The sequence below is a fragment of the Epinephelus fuscoguttatus genome, linkage group LG11, assembly GCF_011397635.1.
Source record: "Epinephelus fuscoguttatus linkage group LG11, E.fuscoguttatus.final_Chr_v1".
NCBI classification, from domain to species: Eukaryota; Metazoa; Chordata; class Actinopteri; order Perciformes; family Serranidae; genus Epinephelus; species Epinephelus fuscoguttatus.
The window spans coordinates 26,258,262-26,278,387 of record NC_064762.1 but is presented as its reverse complement, the minus strand read 5'-3'; the positions used below and the strand labels follow the sequence as shown (position 1 = coordinate 26,278,387).

The 20,126-nt window shown below is 41.7% G+C and overlaps 1 protein-coding gene across 1 annotated transcript; it reads right to left on the bottom strand.

The window, feature by feature from the left end:
- Positions 1-1,212: 1,212 nt before the first annotated feature.
- On the bottom strand, positions 1,213-19,048 carry tfap2d (transcription factor AP-2 delta (activating enhancer binding protein 2 delta)). The gene is made up of 8 exons (XM_049589960.1): positions 18,845-19,048; positions 17,635-18,153; positions 14,714-14,774; positions 8,636-8,801; positions 6,266-6,384; positions 6,004-6,145; positions 4,917-5,030; positions 1,213-2,526 (listed from the first exon to the last, which is right to left on the bottom strand). The coding sequence occupies exons 1-8, from the start codon at positions 18,881-18,883 to the stop codon at positions 2,310-2,312; spliced, it is 1,377 nt and encodes a 458-aa protein (XP_049445917.1). The 5' UTR covers positions 18,884-19,048; the 3' UTR covers positions 1,213-2,309.
- Positions 19,049-20,126: the final 1,078 nt, after the last annotated feature.

Sequence of the window (20,126 nt, the reverse complement as noted above, 5' to 3'; positions counted from 1 at the left end):
ATGCACAAATTTCATCAATTTATGGTGTAAATCTATTTAATTTTGTCACTTTTTGCTACTTAAATGTTTTTCTTGGGGCAGACAAATGCACATGCTCTAAATATTGAGGGGAACGTGCTCCTGTGGTCCCCCTGAAATCTGCACCTATGGCTACAAGTGTATGAAAAGATATACGCAGGTGTCAGTCTTCAGAAACTCAAATGACTCCATAATAAGTGTCTGCACAAAGCATCGTGTTGCTCTTGTGCAATAATGCATCGCTGTCAAAGCTAAAGAACCTGTTATTTACCATTTGTCATCATTCATTCTTTCTGACACTCTGCAATGCATTATCAATGGCTCAGCATTGTTCCAGAATCATGAAACATTGACTGCATGTGTATATATTTAGGGGATAACACCATCTGTCAAAAACCAGAACCAAACAATAACAGCCAGGCTGGGAATGCACTGGAACCGTGCACCCATGTCACTTCCTCCCTTCATATCCTCGTCTTTATACCGCTATTGCTTCCCCCACCTGAGGCTCCACTTGCATTGATTCAGGGTGACAAACCGGTGCAGGCATCACTGTAAATGTATCCTGTCTGATTATGTATTTTTGTGTTATGCGGCGAACGTGACCTCCTTTTAAATAACTGGAATATTAAAGAGTAAACAGAAACTACAGAGCCCGGATGGAGACGCCAGCAGGCAGCTGCTCCTCTCTGCGTTTTATCATCGCATTGAAATATAAATAAGCAGAAAAACCTGACAGAAGTCGCTCAGACTGAAAGGAAGCGCACATGCTTGCGCACACAAAGGAGGCTTTTGAACTTTTCTGTAGGTAAAGCCTTTTTTCACAACAGAACAGAGGAGCTCTGACTTTTTATAATTTTAACACAGTGAACTCATATGGATAATTCACTCTGGCTGACTTTGATCTGTGCTGCCTCTTTTTAGTCTCGGCTTGCTCTTTTGCCACCTTCTGTATGCTTATACATGCTGTGTGTATACCTCTGTGTGTGTGTGTGTGTGTGTGTGTGCAGGCACATCTGAAAACCCAGAGTAAATAGTAGAACACGTAGCAACTGTCTTTATTGAACACCAGCATTTTAGAAGGTAGGGATTTAACATATATATAGTTGAAAGCCTACAAGAAAAGTAATTTAAATATTTATATATATCTTTACAAATGTTCATGAGCGAGTCAGAGAGCTTGTGTCGGCTAAACTTGCGTTCTGGGGAGTGTACAAAGATAGACATGCACAGGGAAGAGTAACGACGGCAACTGCAAGAGTCACCTTTTACAAAATGGCTGAGTTGGACCCTTCTCTCTCTCTCTCTCTCTCTCTCTCTCTCTCTCTCTCGCACTCTTTCTCTCTCTCTCTTTCTCTTTATCTCTCACACACACACTCACACACACTTAGACAAACACACCACAGTGTAGCCGACCCCAGGCAGTGGCGTCAGTCTCACATCCAGCCCACATGGTAAACACACTGGTTGCTATGGCACTGATTGTACGGCGTAGAAATTAAAGTAAGTCTGCTTGGTGGGGGTTCAAGTGCTGTCACAGGTACAGGTGTGTGTGTGTGTGTGTGTGTGTGTGTGTGTGTGTGTGTGTGTGTGTGTGTGTGTGTGTGTGTGTGTGTGTGAGTGCATCGGTCAGGGTGATTTTTTTTTTTTCAATTAAACTATGAAAAACGTTTGGAAGATGAAATTATTTCAGTTTAGTCAACACATAATTGAAGCAAAATTAGAATTTTAGTTGGTAATGATGAAGATTTCTGTAATTATTTAATACAACAAAGATTAAAGGGACCCTTAAAGGTCAAAAAAGTGTTTTAGTTTTTGTGTTGTGGCAGAAGATTCACACCTAAATTTGCTGGATTGAGATCAAATTGCCCCAAAACCCTTAAAATGTGTGTGTAAAGTGTGTATGTTGTCCTGGAAACCTGTGATGTCAGCATGTCCATGTTTACTTCCTGTTTTCAGAATTAATAAATAAAGAAATCAAAGTCTTGGATGAGTCACAGCCGTCTCCATGGCGAGGCTCCTCCTTGTCATGACACACACACACACACACACACCTAAACAGGATGTTCCACTCTCACATCAGGACGTCTTGTTTGGGACACTTCGGGTTAGTGTTACATTTCAACATAAGATAAATAAATAACAATAAATATGAATTGTCCCAAATAAGACACAGTAATGCACGGGAGTTAAATCCTTTCTGAGAGTGCACACACACACACACACACAGATACACACACACACACTCCTAAATGCAGCGCTCCAAGGCACGGGGACCGGGTGGGTGTGGGCTACTCAGTCTTTTCTGTTTTCCCGTCTTTGCTCTGGGGCTCGGCTGTTTTCCGGAGCTGCGTCTTTTCTGAGTTGTTGTTGATCTGTTGGTCGGTGGGTCCGCTCGTCTTCCCGCTCGAGTTTTTGTCCAGGTAGTTGAGCATCTCACTCAGGACCGTCTGGAAGGTGCTGAGAGCCGCGCAGACCGCCGGCGTGCCAAACCCGTGAGTGATCAGACTGTGAGGGAGGGAGGCAGAAGCAACCGTCAGAACTGTGACAAAGCTTTGTTTCATTCAGGTGTAAGGAGAAGAAAGAAATCAGGGGTAGAGTTTGGGTTTGTAAGGCAGACTGGCTTACTGAACTAGTGCTCTTTTTTCTCTCCTCAGCTCGTTCACCTGCAGAGTAACTTTCCTCTCCCTGCATTATGGAGCTTCTAATCCTCCTAAAAGAGTGTCTTTAGTCGGGCTAACTCCTGTCAGAGCAGAGTTTTAATGTCCTGTGATGTTCTAAATGCTGGGTACACCCTGTTCCTACAGTAATTTAGGAGGAAACACTGAATACCTTATCTGTTTTAGCAAATTCTAGGCCGGAATATTGTCAGCTTTAAACATCGATTATCTGAGTAGTCAATTGAAAGAAAACTAACCGGCAATTATTTTGACAATCAATAAATTGTTTAAGCAATTTTTTTTTTCAATTTGTTTAAAATGATAGTTACTCTATATTTCTAGGTTTAGGAGTGTTGATCAGACAAAACAAGACATTTGAAGACTCCCCTGTGGGCTTTCAGAAATTGTGAAGGGCATTTTTCTGCTATTTCATACACTAGATAATAAACCAAAAACAATCCTTAGTAGCAGTTCTAACACTGTGCAGATATTATCACACACAATGGCGTCAAAACATACAATAGCTGTATAGGTTTTCAAAATCCCATGTAGACAGTGGTGTAGTGGAGGGTATATGCAGGTAATTGGGGTATAACCATTTCTTTTTCTGGCTCATTACAGCAGTGATTCCCAACCTTTTTCCTTAAAGAAACCCTTTGCTATCACTGAGTAAATCCCTGACTATGGATATTTCATATTATATTCAATGCATCGCAATAACAGTACAGAGCAACTGATAAACTGAACAATTATCCCAAATACAGAATGAAATAACTGCAGGAAGTTTATGTCATTTGAAGGAGATATTCCCTGTGAATTTTGCATCACAGATGACTTTTCTCTGGTATTTTTTTCACCATTTTTACACGATTCTCTGTCTGTTTGTTTTTAATAATCATACATATTTAATAGGCTTGTTTTTTGAAAAATTCAGTGTGACACTTGGCCATTGTTCTTTTAATCTAAACTCTAAAAATAACGATTTTCTTCACAGAAATAATTGAAATCCTGAGCCTACTGTGAATTTTTAAAGTTTTCTTACACCCCTTAAAATCAAGGGAGCCTAGTGACCCCCAGTGAAACTTTGGTGACCCTTAGTGGGGTCTGGACCCCCAGTTTGGGAACCAGTGGTTAATAGTATACCCTCCTCTCAGCCAAAAAAAGACATTGGAATACATTGAAGAGTATACCTACGTCATCCCTGGTAACCTACCCATCTATCTAGCAGTACACCCACCTCAATAACTATCACTACACCACTGTGTGTAAATATGTAAAGCAATTAACAGTCACAGTCAATCATATTTTAATTCTAATTTGCTAAAACAAAATTTACCATATCAACTTTAACAGAAAGCTTTTTTAATTTGTATGTTTTCAGTTTCTAAAAGTTCTATAAAGCAAAGTTTACCCCACAATCCAGTGATGGCACACATCAGAAACATTACGTTATTTAAAATGAAATTCTTTTAAATTTTATTTTATTGTATTTTTGGACATTGCATTAAATCAAACATAAGGGATACAGAGGAGTGGAGTGTACATGGAGAGCATTAGAAGCAAAAGCAAAAGAAGATTAAATTAGCAAATTTGCACACAGGCTTACTGTTTTCTTTGATCACTTGTTTTAATTATTATTTTTTGTTAGATAAGTTGTTTATTTGTGTTGATTTCTCATTGGTTGTTGTTCGTTATGGGATAAAATAAAGTATAAATGATCATAAAACAGGGTTTTTAGAAATTTTAAATCACTTTCTCAATGTGATAGTGGTTTGTCCGGCCTGTAAAATCCTCAGGCAGGTTGTTGCAGAGCTAAATGTCAGGTCACCTCTCAGCTCAGACCTTTAAGCTGCCAGAAGGATGCTGCTGTTCAATCTGTCAACCGAGCTCACATCTTATTTCTCTGCCCGGCGCTCTACACTACATCTCCCTTTGGAGGTTTGACAAAACTTGTGTATATTCTGCGATGGATGACGCCATAGATGTGACATTTCTGCTAACAAGCCGCCGTTCCCTCCTCCTCTGTCATTTGTGCCAAATAACAAACTGCACTAACAAACTGCACAGCTGCATCTTTGGAAAATGGCAAAGCGGTCAGAGCCAAGACGGAGAGCAGCCGGGCTCTGCAGGAAAAACTGTCGACACCGAGTAGTTTCAATTGTCTACAGTGACTCCAGATTGGAGACATTGTTAAAAAAAATGTCCATTACTGCTGTGTAAAGAGCAGGTGTGTGTTACCTGAAGTGTGTGAGGTGTCTCTGGATGTCCAGGTCCAGGATGGGGGTCGGTCTGGAGGAGCCCAGAGGAGAGCGATCTTGGCTCAATAAGTCCTGGAACTCCTTACAGATTTGCCTGATGGACAGAAGGAGGGAGGGAATGAGGGTTTACCATCTGTCTCCAACACAACCGTCGCAATTTGTGGTGTTTTTTTTTTTTTTCTTTCCCTTGCACCCATCCTCATCATTTTTTGGATCAACCCACACATAAATTCCTCCCAGGAAACAATTGAAGGACATGCAGGAGCGAGACAAGCTCAATGTCAATCCAAAAACAAGCAAAACACTTTCACAACATGATACCCAAAAAAATTCTGCAAACGCAGAGTCAAAGCTGGTTTTCAGCATTTGGTCAGGGCTGTCTTTCTGGATTTTACTCAGCGTTGAGAACATTGTTGGGATTACTTTATCGGAAAAAATCTAACTTAGCTGGACAAGAGTGGGAGCTGTTTCCCCTCAGCACATCCAGCTCTCAGTGTGTAAGTATTTACTGTAAATGCAGCTCATGCTGTTACATAAACACACATTTTGTGAGTATAGTATTTTAAAATTCAAATCCAGTCGATGCTCTTTGTGTGAAAAGTGTGTGTGGTTAGGAGTGGGAGGTTGTCCAAACTCACAGCACTTTTTCCCTGCTGTGCATGAAGTTTTTATTCTTATATAATGTTCTTCTTGGTAACCAATCCTCCCTTAAACCTAAATTTTCCTCAGTTGTCTGACTCTCACAGAGCCGTTTTATCCCGAAAGAGTTCCCCAAACATGGATGGTTACTAGTAGGGTGATGAAGAGTATAAGGCGGCTGTAAATGGGAAAACAAGGTGTAAAATGGTGTTTATCAGCGATCTCGACCCTGATGCATCTCTGGAATTGACTGTGATTTCCACCTCAACATATAGACTTGTACGCAAACTTAAATCTAAACCTTTTGACCTTTTGGAGGTATAAAACCTTTAACATCAGGCAAATGTCAGAATAAAAGACACTGTAGTGCCGTTACTCTATTTTATTTGAGTGTGAATGTGTGTGTGAGTGTGTGTTTGCATTCTCACTTTGTAGCCAGGACCATTTTCTTGCGTGCGCTGGTCTCTTTCGGCTCACTGTGCTGCCTCGCCAAATGTTCCCCCACTGCCTTGCTGGGGAACTCTGTCTCGCAGGTGTAGCCAAAGTCCCTCGCCAGGTGGAGCGCCTCACCTGAGCACGGAAAAAAGGGGGAACAGACTGATGAAGCAACTGCTGAAAGGATTAAATAAGAACACTGGAATAGATCTGAAGGTATAACTAAAACTTTTGGACAATATTTTGGGCTTATACCTTCCACCAGGGAGGTGAGCAGCGTGACGTTGGCAGCTTTCCTCCGCCCCGCCGGCAGGTTGAGGCCTAGACGGTCTAGTTTCTCACGAAGACACCGGCCTCCGTTCTTAGACTTTGCTCTGTTGAAGAGTCAAATAACTTTTTTACACACATAAATATGGATCAACATCATCCTTAATTATGTTTTAAAGGAATTGAACCATAGTAAAATCATCAGCATGTCTTTAATTACGTCTTGAAAGCAGTGATGGAAGAATATAGATTTGCTTTGATTTGACAAAGGCGTGAAATTAAGCATAAAATCAAAGAGTGTGGAATTAAAACATGTCAACTTGTTAAAAATTAAATATGCTATGTATACGCTGAGATATGTTAGCATGTCCCCCTGAGTTTCCTCTGTCACTGTCTGAGTGTTTGTCTCCGTCTATACCTAAAGTGAGAAGTGCTATTTTGGAAACCGGAGGACCAGTGGTCCCTGTCATTTCTTTATCTTTTTATGTGAAATTTTTTTTAAGCCATACGTGTACGCCTGTGGACCCTTTAGGGATATTTTGATTGAAATTACTGAGGGATTTCTATCATTCTGTTACAAGCCAGTGTCCAAACAAACACACTTACACTTCAGATAAACTTCTAAACACTGATTGTGATTTTTGGCTCTGACAGCTTCACGTTCTCATCTGTTAGAATAATTTTAGTGCTGTTGCTGTGATTTATTCCACTCCAGATAAGGATCAACACCTCTATTTGCACGTTTTTGTTTGTTTGTTTTTGACTATATGATGCCTCATCTTGTAGGACCAGCCATATTCTCTCTCCTCTTCCCCCCTTCCCTTTCTCTGCGCCTCATCAATAATACAGTGCTGGCAACTCTTGCTTTCCTCTGGTTCCTCTGATCCTGGCATGCTTTGGCCTGGTCTCGCCTCCCTCTGGCTCCCTGGGCATGGCGGCGCGTGCAGCCCCGGCCCCTCGTTCGCCTACAATAGTCTTTGTGGGCGCTACTGTATATCCTCTGTTTCATCTGAGGGCTACAAAGACTCAGGCAGCGCTCTCCAATGTTCACCAGCCAGATTCAGGCTTTTAAAAATCTGTGTTTTCACTCTAAAATCCCTTTCTGTCACACTCTTCACGTCAGTGTTATTTTGTTAGATTTACAGGGAGTGGACAAAATAACAGGAACATTTTGGTATTCTAATACAATCCAAAAGAACAGCCCTGCAGTAAATCCACATTCACCGTGAGTTTGTCTCCAAGTTGTTGATTTATGAAGCAAAAATTTGTTGTTTTTCACACTTTCACTGCTACACTTCGACACTTTTATTCTTATATAACCCTGCTGCTGCAAGATGGCCTCGATGTTTTGCAAGTTTTGTGTCCTACATGAATAGGTGTAGATTTCTGCGGGGTGCAGGGGACACACACCTCTCAATATTTGGAGCATGCGCATTTGCCTATAGATACGTGAAAGTAGCAGAGGACTTTTATTTAAGACATTTAGACCATAAAGTGATGCAGAAAAGGCACAAATTGGTGCAAGAAAATCCCCAGACTGGAGGAAATGAAGCGTATGATGCTCAAAATTTTCCGGTAAAGGACCCCTAAACCCCCCGTTTCATATGTGTCAATACCACTGCCAATATTGACACAAAACCTACACCCTTGCCTACTTGGCTTAAACATTTTTTTGCCAAATCATCAAGAACTAAACCAGTGACCAGTGGATTTATTAGGGGGAACTCTAGGTCCAACTAGCATGGTGTATCGTCAGGAATCTGGCGATACGATACGTATCACAATACAGAGTTACATTTCAATATATCACGATATATTGTTATACTGTAAACTAAGTGCGATGTTGTGATTTATTTCTCTTTAATTTTAGGAACATTGTCATAGTATAAAGAATACACCATCATGTGCATAAAATTTGAGTTAAAAAAGTTAACTTTTTTTGTGCCATTAGACCTGTAGAGTCTGCATTTGTATTTATCACACTCTCTGTAACCCGCCAGCAAAATGTTCTTACGTTGGACTAGAAGAGTCAAGTAAATGAAGATAAACTACAACACTTAAGGATCTAGTGGTCAGGGGGTTTGAACGCAAAATAAACCGCCGCCATGATTCTTGCATGTAAACTAGGGCTGGGCGATATGGAGAAAATCACGATACCCCGATATCGATATTGCAACGATATTGTAGGGTTGACCATTGGTGCCTTCACAAAATATTTACTGCTAAAACAACTACCGGTCCAAGACAACAATTCAGTACACTCTCTTGAGTCACTGTAGTTACATTAAGATGCAGTAAAGAAGCTGTGATGAACCCTTGTTTTGCAGCAGTGTGCGGTCAGTGTGTGTTTGTACTGACCTGCGCAGTATGCCGCCCAGTAGGGAGGCGTTGAGGCACTCTGGTGGGGACAGTCTTCTTTTCACCTCGGCGATAGTGACTTTGTACTTGGAGGTGGAGCTGAGCAGTGACAGGCGGCCCGGTACCGAGCAGAACAGATCTGTAGGGTTCACCACACATGTCCCCCCTGCACACAAACACAACACACGAGTTAATGACAAGGTTCAACGTGGACGAACAACAATACTACTAGAGGTGTTAAATGAATAGTTGACCGAAACATTTATCAGACTTGATATTTTTATAGTAACCACATTAAATTACTTGCACCGTCCACACCTCTGTTGACACAAATTAAAGCTGCAGTGTATCTTGACCTTTGTCACTATCCTACAAAAAACATGTCTCGTCACCTTTTCTTCAGCTAAGAAAAGCAGCTGTTTTCTGCTTTTTCCCCCAAACAATCAAATGTATATTTAAAAGGGATTATTCATTTTAAGTTTCATAGAAGACTAAATTCCGGGTCTCTTCAGTTTGTTCAGGTGAAGGCTGACATGGAGCTGTACTGTATAACTGGCTGTGTGTTGTCTAAACCCACACTGTAAACACTACTGTGTTTCAGCTGATGTAGAAGTGAATACATATAATTGGCCAACTGTTCCTCTAATGATGCTGTGTGTCAACAGACGGACCAACATGAAGCTGAAATAATGCAGCACAACAGTGGAACCATTAAGAAAAGAACTGTGGAGCAACCGTTTGCCACTTTAGATTGTTAAAAGCTTTTTATACATTAATAGTGTAATGCACCTTGGACCTATTGTACTTGCATGTGCTGCTGCAGGATCTAATGACAGGTCAGGACATCATTTAACAGGAATGCACATTTTACTGTTTACTTGTAATTTTTAACAGTTCAGATTATAATTTTATATTTTTTATATAATATTTCTGTTATTTTGGAAGATCCCCTACGTAGACAGAAGCTTGACTCTTTCAGGGAAGTAGTGCAGTTAGCTTTACTATTGGGTTTTATAACTATGTAGTAGCATTTTGCCAATAACACCTCTGTCCTAAGTATATCAGAATAAAAAAAAGTGCCACCAACCAATATCCAGTTATACTAGATGTTCACTTCCACTGTGTTTGCATTTAAACACCAAACTTCTGTCACTGCACTACCAACATTTACACACAACGCACAGTCATAAACTGGAGTTATAATCTGAAGAGTTGAACATGTATTTTTATATTTGATTAGAGACTGATGAGTGAAGTGTCAACAAACCAACACTGACAGAAATAAATCTGAGCAGATGTAAGTGTTAAATCTGTAATATTAACCATAAAAAAATATGTTTGTATCTTTATATGAAAATGTCTAGTTTTAATTAATCTGCATTTGTTTATTTTTTACTTAACAAGATCTACTAATGTAATCCCAGCCAATCTTTTTAGGTATATAAGAAGATTATACAACAAACAATGAGCTTGTTTTATTTACTGTATTCCAAAATAACTGCGAAATGAAAGGACCTGCAAATTCCAGATTATTTTCCCCACTTGGATTTTTACTTTAAATGACAGTGCACGCATTACTGAACACACAATGACGGGAGCTTCCTGGATATGGAAGTTGTTTCTAAATGTTCCAAAATCACCGCATCTCCACCCCAAAACCTTGACTTGACATCATGAGTGATATGGAATCACATCAGGCTCACCCTGGTTATCTTTCAAGTAAGTACACTTACAGGAACAGCAAAAAAAAAACAGTCTTGCTTGACCTACATGACAAAATTAAGTTGACTTTGTTTGCAAATTTATTTTAAACACACAAAATTCTAAAAAAAAAAAAAAAATCTACAATGACTTGTTTTGTTTGATCCACATAATAATCTGATGCAAAATGTTCCCTTAAATTTTTTTTTAAAATTGATCTAGCCAGATATTTTTTTTTTTTTAATCAGAGGAGGGTATTCTGAAGATTTGTTGAAATAATAGTAATAAAAATAATAATAGATTTAACACCATTCGAGAAACACTGCAGAGCCAGAAGCACCTAAAAAGTGCTACTTCAGTCTGAGTCTCACTTTGTAATGAATTCTGCAGGTAATGAGAAGATGCTGTATTTTTACAAGAGCTGTAACATCCTTTTCCTTTATTCTTTATTTTTGTGTAGGTGTTTTCAGGTCGGTAGTGAATGTATCCAATGAAAATCAATTCAGACCTTGAAAAGCCTCGACTCATAGAAGATGCACGTACATTTTAGTCAGACAAGGAGCGAATGCATAAAAGAATAAATGTATCCTCAACCTGGAGGAAGGGTGGATTTAGCTGTGTGTGAACTTTACATGAGGTCTTTCTGGTTTTTATTTGTAAGAGTGACGTGTATTAGGACATGATATGAAAAATATATCAGAGCAAACAGGAAGTCGGTGCAGTAATGTGTCAGTGCAGCCAGTGTGCAGTAGTATTCACAGTGAATGGAAAGTGCAACATCTGCACAGGAAAAATGCTCACCACTACATTATATCAGAAAAATGTATCAAACTTAATATTTTTTTATATTAACCGCCTTTCTTTTGTCACATGCAACATCTTAATCCACATTTCTCACTGCCTTAAATGCCTCTAAATTTTAAGGATGCAGCCTATTTTGATCTTTTCACTATTCATGAGCTGTAGGGGGAAAAAATCCTGTTTTCAGCTTTATTACAATACATATTTTCAAATAATCCAATGCATTTTTAAATTGCATGTGCATTTTAAATAACTCTTAATTCTTCTGTTTATTGGAAAAAATGACCAAAAATGTGAAGATACATGGAAGTCTGGTGTGCTCCTTATACATGCTTCACAGTACAACTATAAACATTATATATGTTAAAATATAAATTTAATCAAAGATCAAACCAGAAAAGATTATGATAGCATATGCACACTCACCACATAAAAATACATAGGATCAAGTATCTCCAATCACCACTGCTGAGATCAATGTGTTTTGCTCAGCACTTTATCAGCCTCCTTTCCACTAGTTAAATATTACATGTTTTACTATGCACATATATTTATATTTCTCTTTCAGCTCAATATTTGTCTGTGTGTAAGAGAAAGAGTCTGCTGCAATCTACAACAAAACCTTCCTCTAATCACCTTCCACCAATCAGCACGCTGATGTGCATTGTGTACTTGAGGCTCCTGGAAGTGTGAATAAATGATTGTGGTTGTGATGGTGAAGGCTCTTTCACATTATTAATTGCATCTGAATCAGTGTTGCCGGATCCTCCTGGAATAAATCGACTGCTCTGAGTAGGCCTATTATTATTAAACTTTCACTTGAACTAACGTCCCAAGCAGCTGAAACGCAAGGTTTCTGTCTGATGTACTGTAGGCTATATTCTATTATTCATCTGCCTCATTATCAAATCTAACAGCAGGGTGTGTCGCTTTGTTACTCGGCCGTGCTGGATATGATGGAATGAAGAAAAAGGGGATGCCATTTAGGGCCGAGGAGAACAATGCTGCAGGCGCAGATTGGCTGCACACGCCAATCTTCTCAGGCCAGTGTGGACAGTTTGGCCACAGACTTTATATATGAGCAACTGTAACCTATATTTTTTTTTTCTTCTCTGAGAATCTATTATTTACCATCAGCAGAAATGTGCCAGTTTGGCCTCATTGCTGCTGTGGCCCCGCAGGAAGGCACTTAGACCTGCAGCTTCAAACGCATGTCACCCAGGTTCAGCACCCTGGACAGCGGCTCCCACCTTTCATTCCAGCACCTGGACAGCGGCTCGTGCCCACAGCACAAGTGTGACATCGTAATGGTGTGCTCACAAAAGCCTGTTGTACTCCAGCGGGCAGCACTTTGTAGGACTTGTGTTTCACTCAGGCTGTCAAAAATGGACGCTTGCAGGTCGAGGGGAATCGATTGATACTATTGGTTAAGGTTGAACCCGTGTGTGTGTGTGTGTGTGTGTGTGTGTGTGTGTGTGTGTGTGTGTGTGTGTGTGTGAAGTCCGGCTTGTGTTATGTGTGTCTATATGTGACACCAACCCTGCAGACCTGTCTGTCAGACTCACGCGCTCTGACAGGGGGCGCGCGTCTCTGAAAGCCGCGGGTTCACATCATATTAATTCCCCTAAAAATGTTTTGATTCAAAGTAGTTTGTATTTTATGTTGCCAAGGGCAATCGAAAAGAGCTATTGCCGGTAGTGCAGTCAGTGGAGCGCGCGGGCCCAGAGGCGATAACGGTATTTAAGCAACGGAGAGTAGCCTCGGGCTGCGGCGCGAGCGGCGGGCGGGATCACACGCGGAATCAAGCGCCTTTTACGAGTTTGCCACGAAAATTAAAGAAAAAGAGACACGGGCCAAATGTCATTCTCCTCATATTTTAACAACAATGTTTATAGCTTCCCAAAAAAAAAAAAAGCCCGCCAATGTCTTGACAGGGAAAAGAGAGAGGCGCGCGCACTGGATGTAGTGGCGGGGGCGCGCCTGACAGATCAGCTTGATCTGCGCGGCTGCTGTTATAGAGCTGAAGTGGAAAAGGGGGGATAGCAGGGGTGATTAAAAACACAGACGACTCCTCCTAAGTAGGATCCGCGTTTCTTGAGTGATTTTCTTTTGAAAAAGGTTATGTGAATATTCATGCCGCCAAAGCCGCAGTCAGAAAGAACAACATTAATATGATCTCGGCTGAATCCGGGGCCCCGCTCGGCATTAGCATATCAAAGCGTCCGCCCGAGGCGAGAGAAGCTATCGATACGGGAGCGGGAGGTAAAGCAAAGATTATTGGTTGTGATGGTTGCAGCGGCTGAGCTCAGGGCCAAATACGGCGCACCATTAACCGAAAGTGATAGCGGAGGGATTCCCGCGTCAATCCGAGAGAAAAGCCCCAACACCTAGGCAGAGCTGATGAAAAATTAAACCCGAGACACAGCCTTTCCTCTCTGTATGGAAAACTACACATAGTCCCGACTAGAAAAAAGAATCTTTGATGGACCTGAAGCAGATCCAGAGCGCGTTAAAACCCAGACTCATGAGGAAATTGGCCTCATATGTGTTGATGCAGGCCGGATCCACATCCACACCTTCAAACCCTCAACCTGTGCCGCCTTCATGGCCCCAGCCTTTAAAGGCTTGGATTAATTCTACTGATTAAACATACAAGAAACAGCAATTACGCACTCGAGCAATATAAATATCTCTGTGATGTGTGATGTGCTTTACAGTGCAGCGCACCGATAGATACATAAGAGAAAAATAATAAGAAGAAAATGAAATAGTATTTGCCCAGAAGCAAATGAACCGCTGGTGGAAAATTATATCCCAGATTGCCCCTTATAGTTTCAAATATTTTTCTAATCGCCTATGTCAAACATATTTTCAGTTTGCACAATCGAAATAAATTGAATTTATTAATTTACAATAGACTGAACCTGTAACTTGGATGCGATTCATTCATTTAATTCTCACAGCTTTTTAAATATAAAAATAGTGCAAAATTATGCTTTTATATATATGTTTTGTTGCATAAATAGCATGCGTATTTCCTATTTAACTGCAGGTGACATAAGTATGATGAATTTATTAAAACAAGCATAAATATTAGATTAAAATACTGTGTTTACTGAATGAAAACAAAGGCACTCTTGTCTTAAAATGCAGCCTGACTTCAAACAGGAAGTGTCTATATTGTGCGTCACATGCTATACTATAAAATGACTGCCATATTAATTCATGACTTGTTGACATTTTAATTTCCTGGATAAAAAAAAATCAATGTTTAGAGTGGCTGGTAAAAAAAAAGGAAAAAACCCGTAGGTGTTTGAGTGACAGTCCATTTCATACTGGAAATGGGAAGCAGCGTCTGTGCGCGTGTTACTGTGTGTGAGTGTTTAAATAGGCGAGAAAATGGGGGCCCCGCTCCTGCTGTAACATGTTGACAGCAGACAAGAGAGCAGTGTTCCGCCTGTTTGTCTGTCTGCCTCGCTGTCTTGTCGTGTGTAGCCGCGAGTGGTGTGTTCACGGCCTCCGGTACATATACAACAATATAAGAGAGGGAGAGAATAAACGGATGGGCCCCCTTACCTCTCCGGATGACGCCCCCTTGGCCGTTCAGCACGAGCCCACACTGCGCTTCCACGGAGCCCTGCGGAGACACGCAACTCATTAGGACGAGCAGGCAGGTGAAATCACTTTTTTTTTTGCTCACACACACATACACACACTGCTGAGGCACAGTTTACTCAGCTGTCAGGCTGTAGGAACACCTGAAATTAGTGACGTCTCTTCTTCTTGGGAGCTGTGCGTAATGGCGCATCATCAACACCATGCACTAAAGAAAAGTGTGTATGTAAACATGCATTGACTACAGTTGTTTCTGATCTAGAGCGCCTCATATATATTGCTCCTAAATGTTTCTTATGGCAACCCATCATATTGGTCCACTGGCTCCATACCATTTGGCTAAAACGCACCATTTTGATCCCCTGTCATGTTTATTTGCAGTAATTTCATCAGAATTCGTGTATTAAACTTAATATTTCTCAAGAAAACATGAAAAGTTAGAGGTAAATAAAGTGTATGACCCCTCACATGTATCTTGCGTCCTCTTTAAGGGTGTCCAACCCCACATTTTGGGAATCACTGCGTTTATATCATTTTCTGCAAACTTCCCCAATCAGACCTCAAACAGTTCACCTTCTCCCAAACACTGGCCCTGTTGCACGCCCTTTGAGCAAATATTCTAGTGGTGAAAGCCTTTTTGTTAGAAAGTGTACGTCACTTAGCAGGCTTTGAGTAAAATCGAGGGCACAGTTAGAAATCAAGGATGCAGCTCACGGCTCGCCCAGAAACGAGCTTAATTTGAAAGGCTCCAGGCGATAAGCGAGGACAGCACAACCCGTGCAGACTGAGCAATGAGCACAAGTGTCCAGAGTTTGTTGCAGCCACCAACCTGTTGGGGATCATCACTCTGTGGCGCACAAACACACACACACACATAAGAAGCATCCTATATGGGGGGCTGTATGTACAGGCAATGGAAACCTGTTACCGCCGCCGCCATTTTGGTCCAGATCAGACTCGCGTGCTATCAACAATGTCATCAAGAAAGGAGAACACGCGCTTTTTTATTCAGAAAAACACTTAATCCCCCCGTGCGCGCCTCGAGGCCCTGGCCCACGCAGACACCCCCCTCCCCTGATTAAAATAAAGTGGGAGAAAAGGGAGCTTGTTGTAGTTTCTTTCTTAACCAGGCTCCTGCTTCTGTTTCTTTTCTTCCACTGCGGAGCTAAAGTGATTATAAAATCAATATACAAAACGCACGAGGTCTTGCATGAATTAGCTTAGTGGCGGGAGAAAGGTGTGGCAGCTGCTTTTGTTCGCCATGAAAATCTCTTTAACGCGCTCAAAGATGCGACCGGGGCTGCACGAGACCATGGGCGCATCTGTTCCCGTTCATACATCCGCCTCGCGCGAGCTCAGGTTCACGAGCCGTTTCTTTCTTTTTCCCCTCCTCAATAAAAAGGGTCAAACCTGGGCTCTTTTCAAGTGCCAGCAGCTTAAGAAAATATAGTGTTGGCTATAACAATGATCAATGCGAGCCATATTGCAGAAATAAAATAAAGGCGACGCTCAGCACGCTTTTTAATTTTAGTAATTTAGCAACAAATATTACGCAGGCTGCAATAAATTGTATGTTTTGATAATAAATTAATTAAAGTTAATAAATTTCAAGCAAAACTCGTCTAAAAGTATAAAATAAATAGCAATAAAAATAGATAAATAAAACGCGCCATTAAAATTCCCCTAAAGTTGCTGCAATTTTTTAAACACAATTAATGCAATTTTAAATTAAATACACAACATCATCCTCGGGCAATATTGCCACACCCTGCAAATAAAGTCAAATTAATTAAAAGAAAATTATTTATCGCCATTAAAATAAAATTTCTATCATTATTATTATTATTATTATTATTATTGTTGTTGTTGTTGATGCAATTTAAAGATAAAAATTTACCGTAATGACATTAAAAAACTGTCGATAAAAGCGACTCCTTATCGAGTTGGTAAATAGTTAACGTGACTGAAATTATGTGTGGCTGTGTTAAATTGTGTTTAACTAGAGAGGTGTGTGTGTTTCTTTTTTTTTTTTGAAGCAGCTCAGATGTCGCTGCATAAGTAACAAAGTTGATTGACGTTAAGTCTGTAATTGGATAAACTACGGTGCTTTATGGCGCCCGAGCCGGGCATTGTGCCCTGAACCCCGATCCGTTAATCCGCCCTTTACCGGAGAATAGAGCAACCAGCGGCTTTTCTTTGCCTCAACAGACAGCCGGACACACACACTCACACACACACAGAAGCACCGTGCGAATCCGTTTTCATCTCGACCATTTCTTTACATCGAAAAGAATTATGTAAAATATGGGTCACGTGTGTTTCTGGGGAAATAAAAGGGCGGATTGCACAATAGGATTGTATAGACTGCCAGTCAATTAACCTTTAGAAACAGGCCTGCCTTTCAGAGAGGGGGGCTGGTGCACTTGACATTTACTTAGCCTGTTGTACAGTCACGTTTGCTCTGGCAACAAAATTATCTGGAGATGATATTCCCAATATCATTTAGTCCAAAAGTAGGACAGAGTCAGTGGCTGGGCATAACCTACAAGCCAAATGTAACACAGCCTTGTCAGTGTCAGAGACAACAGACAGATGAAGCAGACAGGCAGACAGACAGACATCTGGCGCTGTCTTTCTGTTCAATATTTTTGGTATTGCTGTGTTGCTGGTACAATAGAGGGAGAGGAGGGGGGTTCAATAGTAGGCCAGTGGGGCAGGGATGCTGGGCCTTGTGGCAGCTACAGGGGTCTGTGTTAGTGTTATATCCTATGTGATGGAGCAGTGTTAATAAAGCAGGAGCCGGAGGAGAATAAGGAGGAGGGTGGAGGAGGCCTGGAGGTGATGGGGGGCTGTGGGGAGAGAGTGGAAGAAGCCGCCGGTACCTGCAGGTCGTCTGACGCGGACGAAGGGAGACCCAGGCCGGCGGCGGGCAGCAGCCTCTGGTCCGGGTGGTGCATGCCGACGCCGTAGGCCTGGGAGCCGTGTGACGTCATCAGCGACAGGTCATGGCGCCGGTAAGCGTCGAGGCAGCCCAGCTCGCGCCGCTGCTGCTCGTCCAGGCAGGAGGACTTGAGGGCCGAGCGCGCATTGTGCAGGTTGATGAAGTCTGCGGGCTCCCCGTGGTGGATCTGCTGGTAGTACTGGCCCGAGTGCAGCGAGTTGAGCCCGTAGGCCTCCGGGGCCACGGCCGGGTGGGAATGCTGGAACTCGTAGTGGAAGGACTGGTGGTGGAGGGGCGTGTACTGGTGGTTGGCGGAGAAATAGGGCGAGGCGAACTCCGTCCCCGCCGGCGCCGGGTAGGTGAGCGGGGAGGAGGAGGAGTAGGCGACCGAGGAGTTGGCCACGGACTCCAGGCAGCCGAGCTGCATGAGCCGGTAGCTGTTTGATCCGTCGTGACGTATCTACAAGATAATAAAGAGACGGGGAAATATATGAGCCGTGTCATTTAGCATCAGCCGGTGTCTCCTCTCTCTGCCTCCCAAACACACTCAAAAACACAACTCACACACTCACAAAGCGCTTTTTTTTCTCTCTCTCTTCCCACTTTAAACCACCTGAAGGAGATGTCATTTCCACACGCCCGGGAGGGGAACGAACGCACGGCAACAGGAGCCATCGGTATTTTTTTTCCTCCTCCCTTTGGCATGCCTGTCACTCTCCTTGCAGCGTTTTTTAAAAGGCGTGCTGTTATATATTATTATTATTACCGAGCTGCTGGCAAATTTACTGTCCCAGCCCTCTCGCTCATTCTGGATGGGAGGTAAGCAGAGTGAGACACAGCGGAGTGTTCCGCCCTAAAATGTTCTAATCACACTGTTACCGGCTCACACACACGAGCCTCATTTGCTTCCACACACTAATAAAAAGCCCCGTTTTTACCGGCAGCTGCAGTGAGATGCACGACTCATATCTCCCTCCATGCATATTATTTTTTATCATCCATGCGCTACAGTAGCCTATATTCCACTTGGAGACTTCTTGGGAGCAGATGCTGCCTCCAAATGCCTCCGTAACTCCAAGCAAACTGTCTTTATTCCTCTACAAAGCTGCTATAATTTCATAAATTAAAAGCATGTGAAGTAATTAAATTACCTCTGCGTCGTGGACAAGTCCGGGGAAGGTCGCTGACATTGTGCTTTCTCCAAAGTAACCCGTGTTTTTTTTTTCTCCTCTCCGCTCTTCGGCCCAATCGAATAATAATAATAATAATAAAAATGCGTTAAAATCCTCAAAAAGCGAGAGAAATGGAAAAGTCCCCCCTCGCGCGCTCTCGGTAACGGCAGAAAGCTGGCGGAACGCGAGCGTCTCCCCTCTGCACGGACGGGGCTGGCTCACGGATTTTGTACTTGCAGGGTATTTCTCGGCTGATGTCGTAGGTCCCTTGGTAATATAGAAGTTTTGAAAATTAAGCATCAGCACTGAGGAATGGGAGGACAATAGACGGAGCGGAGCATCCCAGGAGACAAGGAATAAATATTGTATCTTCGCCTTAATAAGGAACCAAGTGCTTCTTTCAACATTTTCTACGCTTTTTGTGGACATTTTCCCTTTTTTATGACCCGTTTGTATTTTCACAAGCTCTTCTCCTCGCTTTCGTCTTATTATTACTATTGTTTTTTTATTCTCACACACACAAAAATATGTAACGGATTTTCAACGGAAACGTAAGTTTTTGCTTTGAAATATTATAACGCTAATTTCGACAGATATCAACGGAATAAAAAGAGGATTTCCGTGTGTTTCTAGAGCACGCTTTGGGATGAATTTAGGCAGCTTCGGTGAGGAATTTCATTTGGAAACGGGATGTTTTCGATGCTTTCTTGCATGCCTCACGGATTTTCATTATTACTGTTTTTTAGGCATTTTCAGTACTGCGGATTATAATGAAACAAGCACACACGTGCACGCATTTTTTTTCAGCAGAGATTCATTCGATGTAGCCACAATGGGATCGATCAGATACAACCATTTGGCGAGGTTATGAATTAAAATAGCTTAATTTAGAAATAATTCAGCTATAGCTATATATTATGACTCAGATTGTTGAATTTTTATGTGCAAATGTGCTAAATTAATTTGAATAAGCTGCTCTTTTTTATTTTATTTTATTTTTTAGTTATTTTTACGCATGCATGAAACCATCTTTTGATGATCATTATTTATTTTTTTCTTTTCATAGGGGGAGGGGGGGTTACTATGAGTGTTGCCTTTGTGAGGAACTGACAGAAGCACGAGACCTTTTCTCTTTTCAAATCAGTGTTGTGTGTGTGTGACCAGAGGCGCGTGCGTGGTTGAATGGAAGAATGGACCATGGAGAGTGCTGCTGTATTATCATTAATAATAATAATATTTTTATTATTGTATTACTGTATTT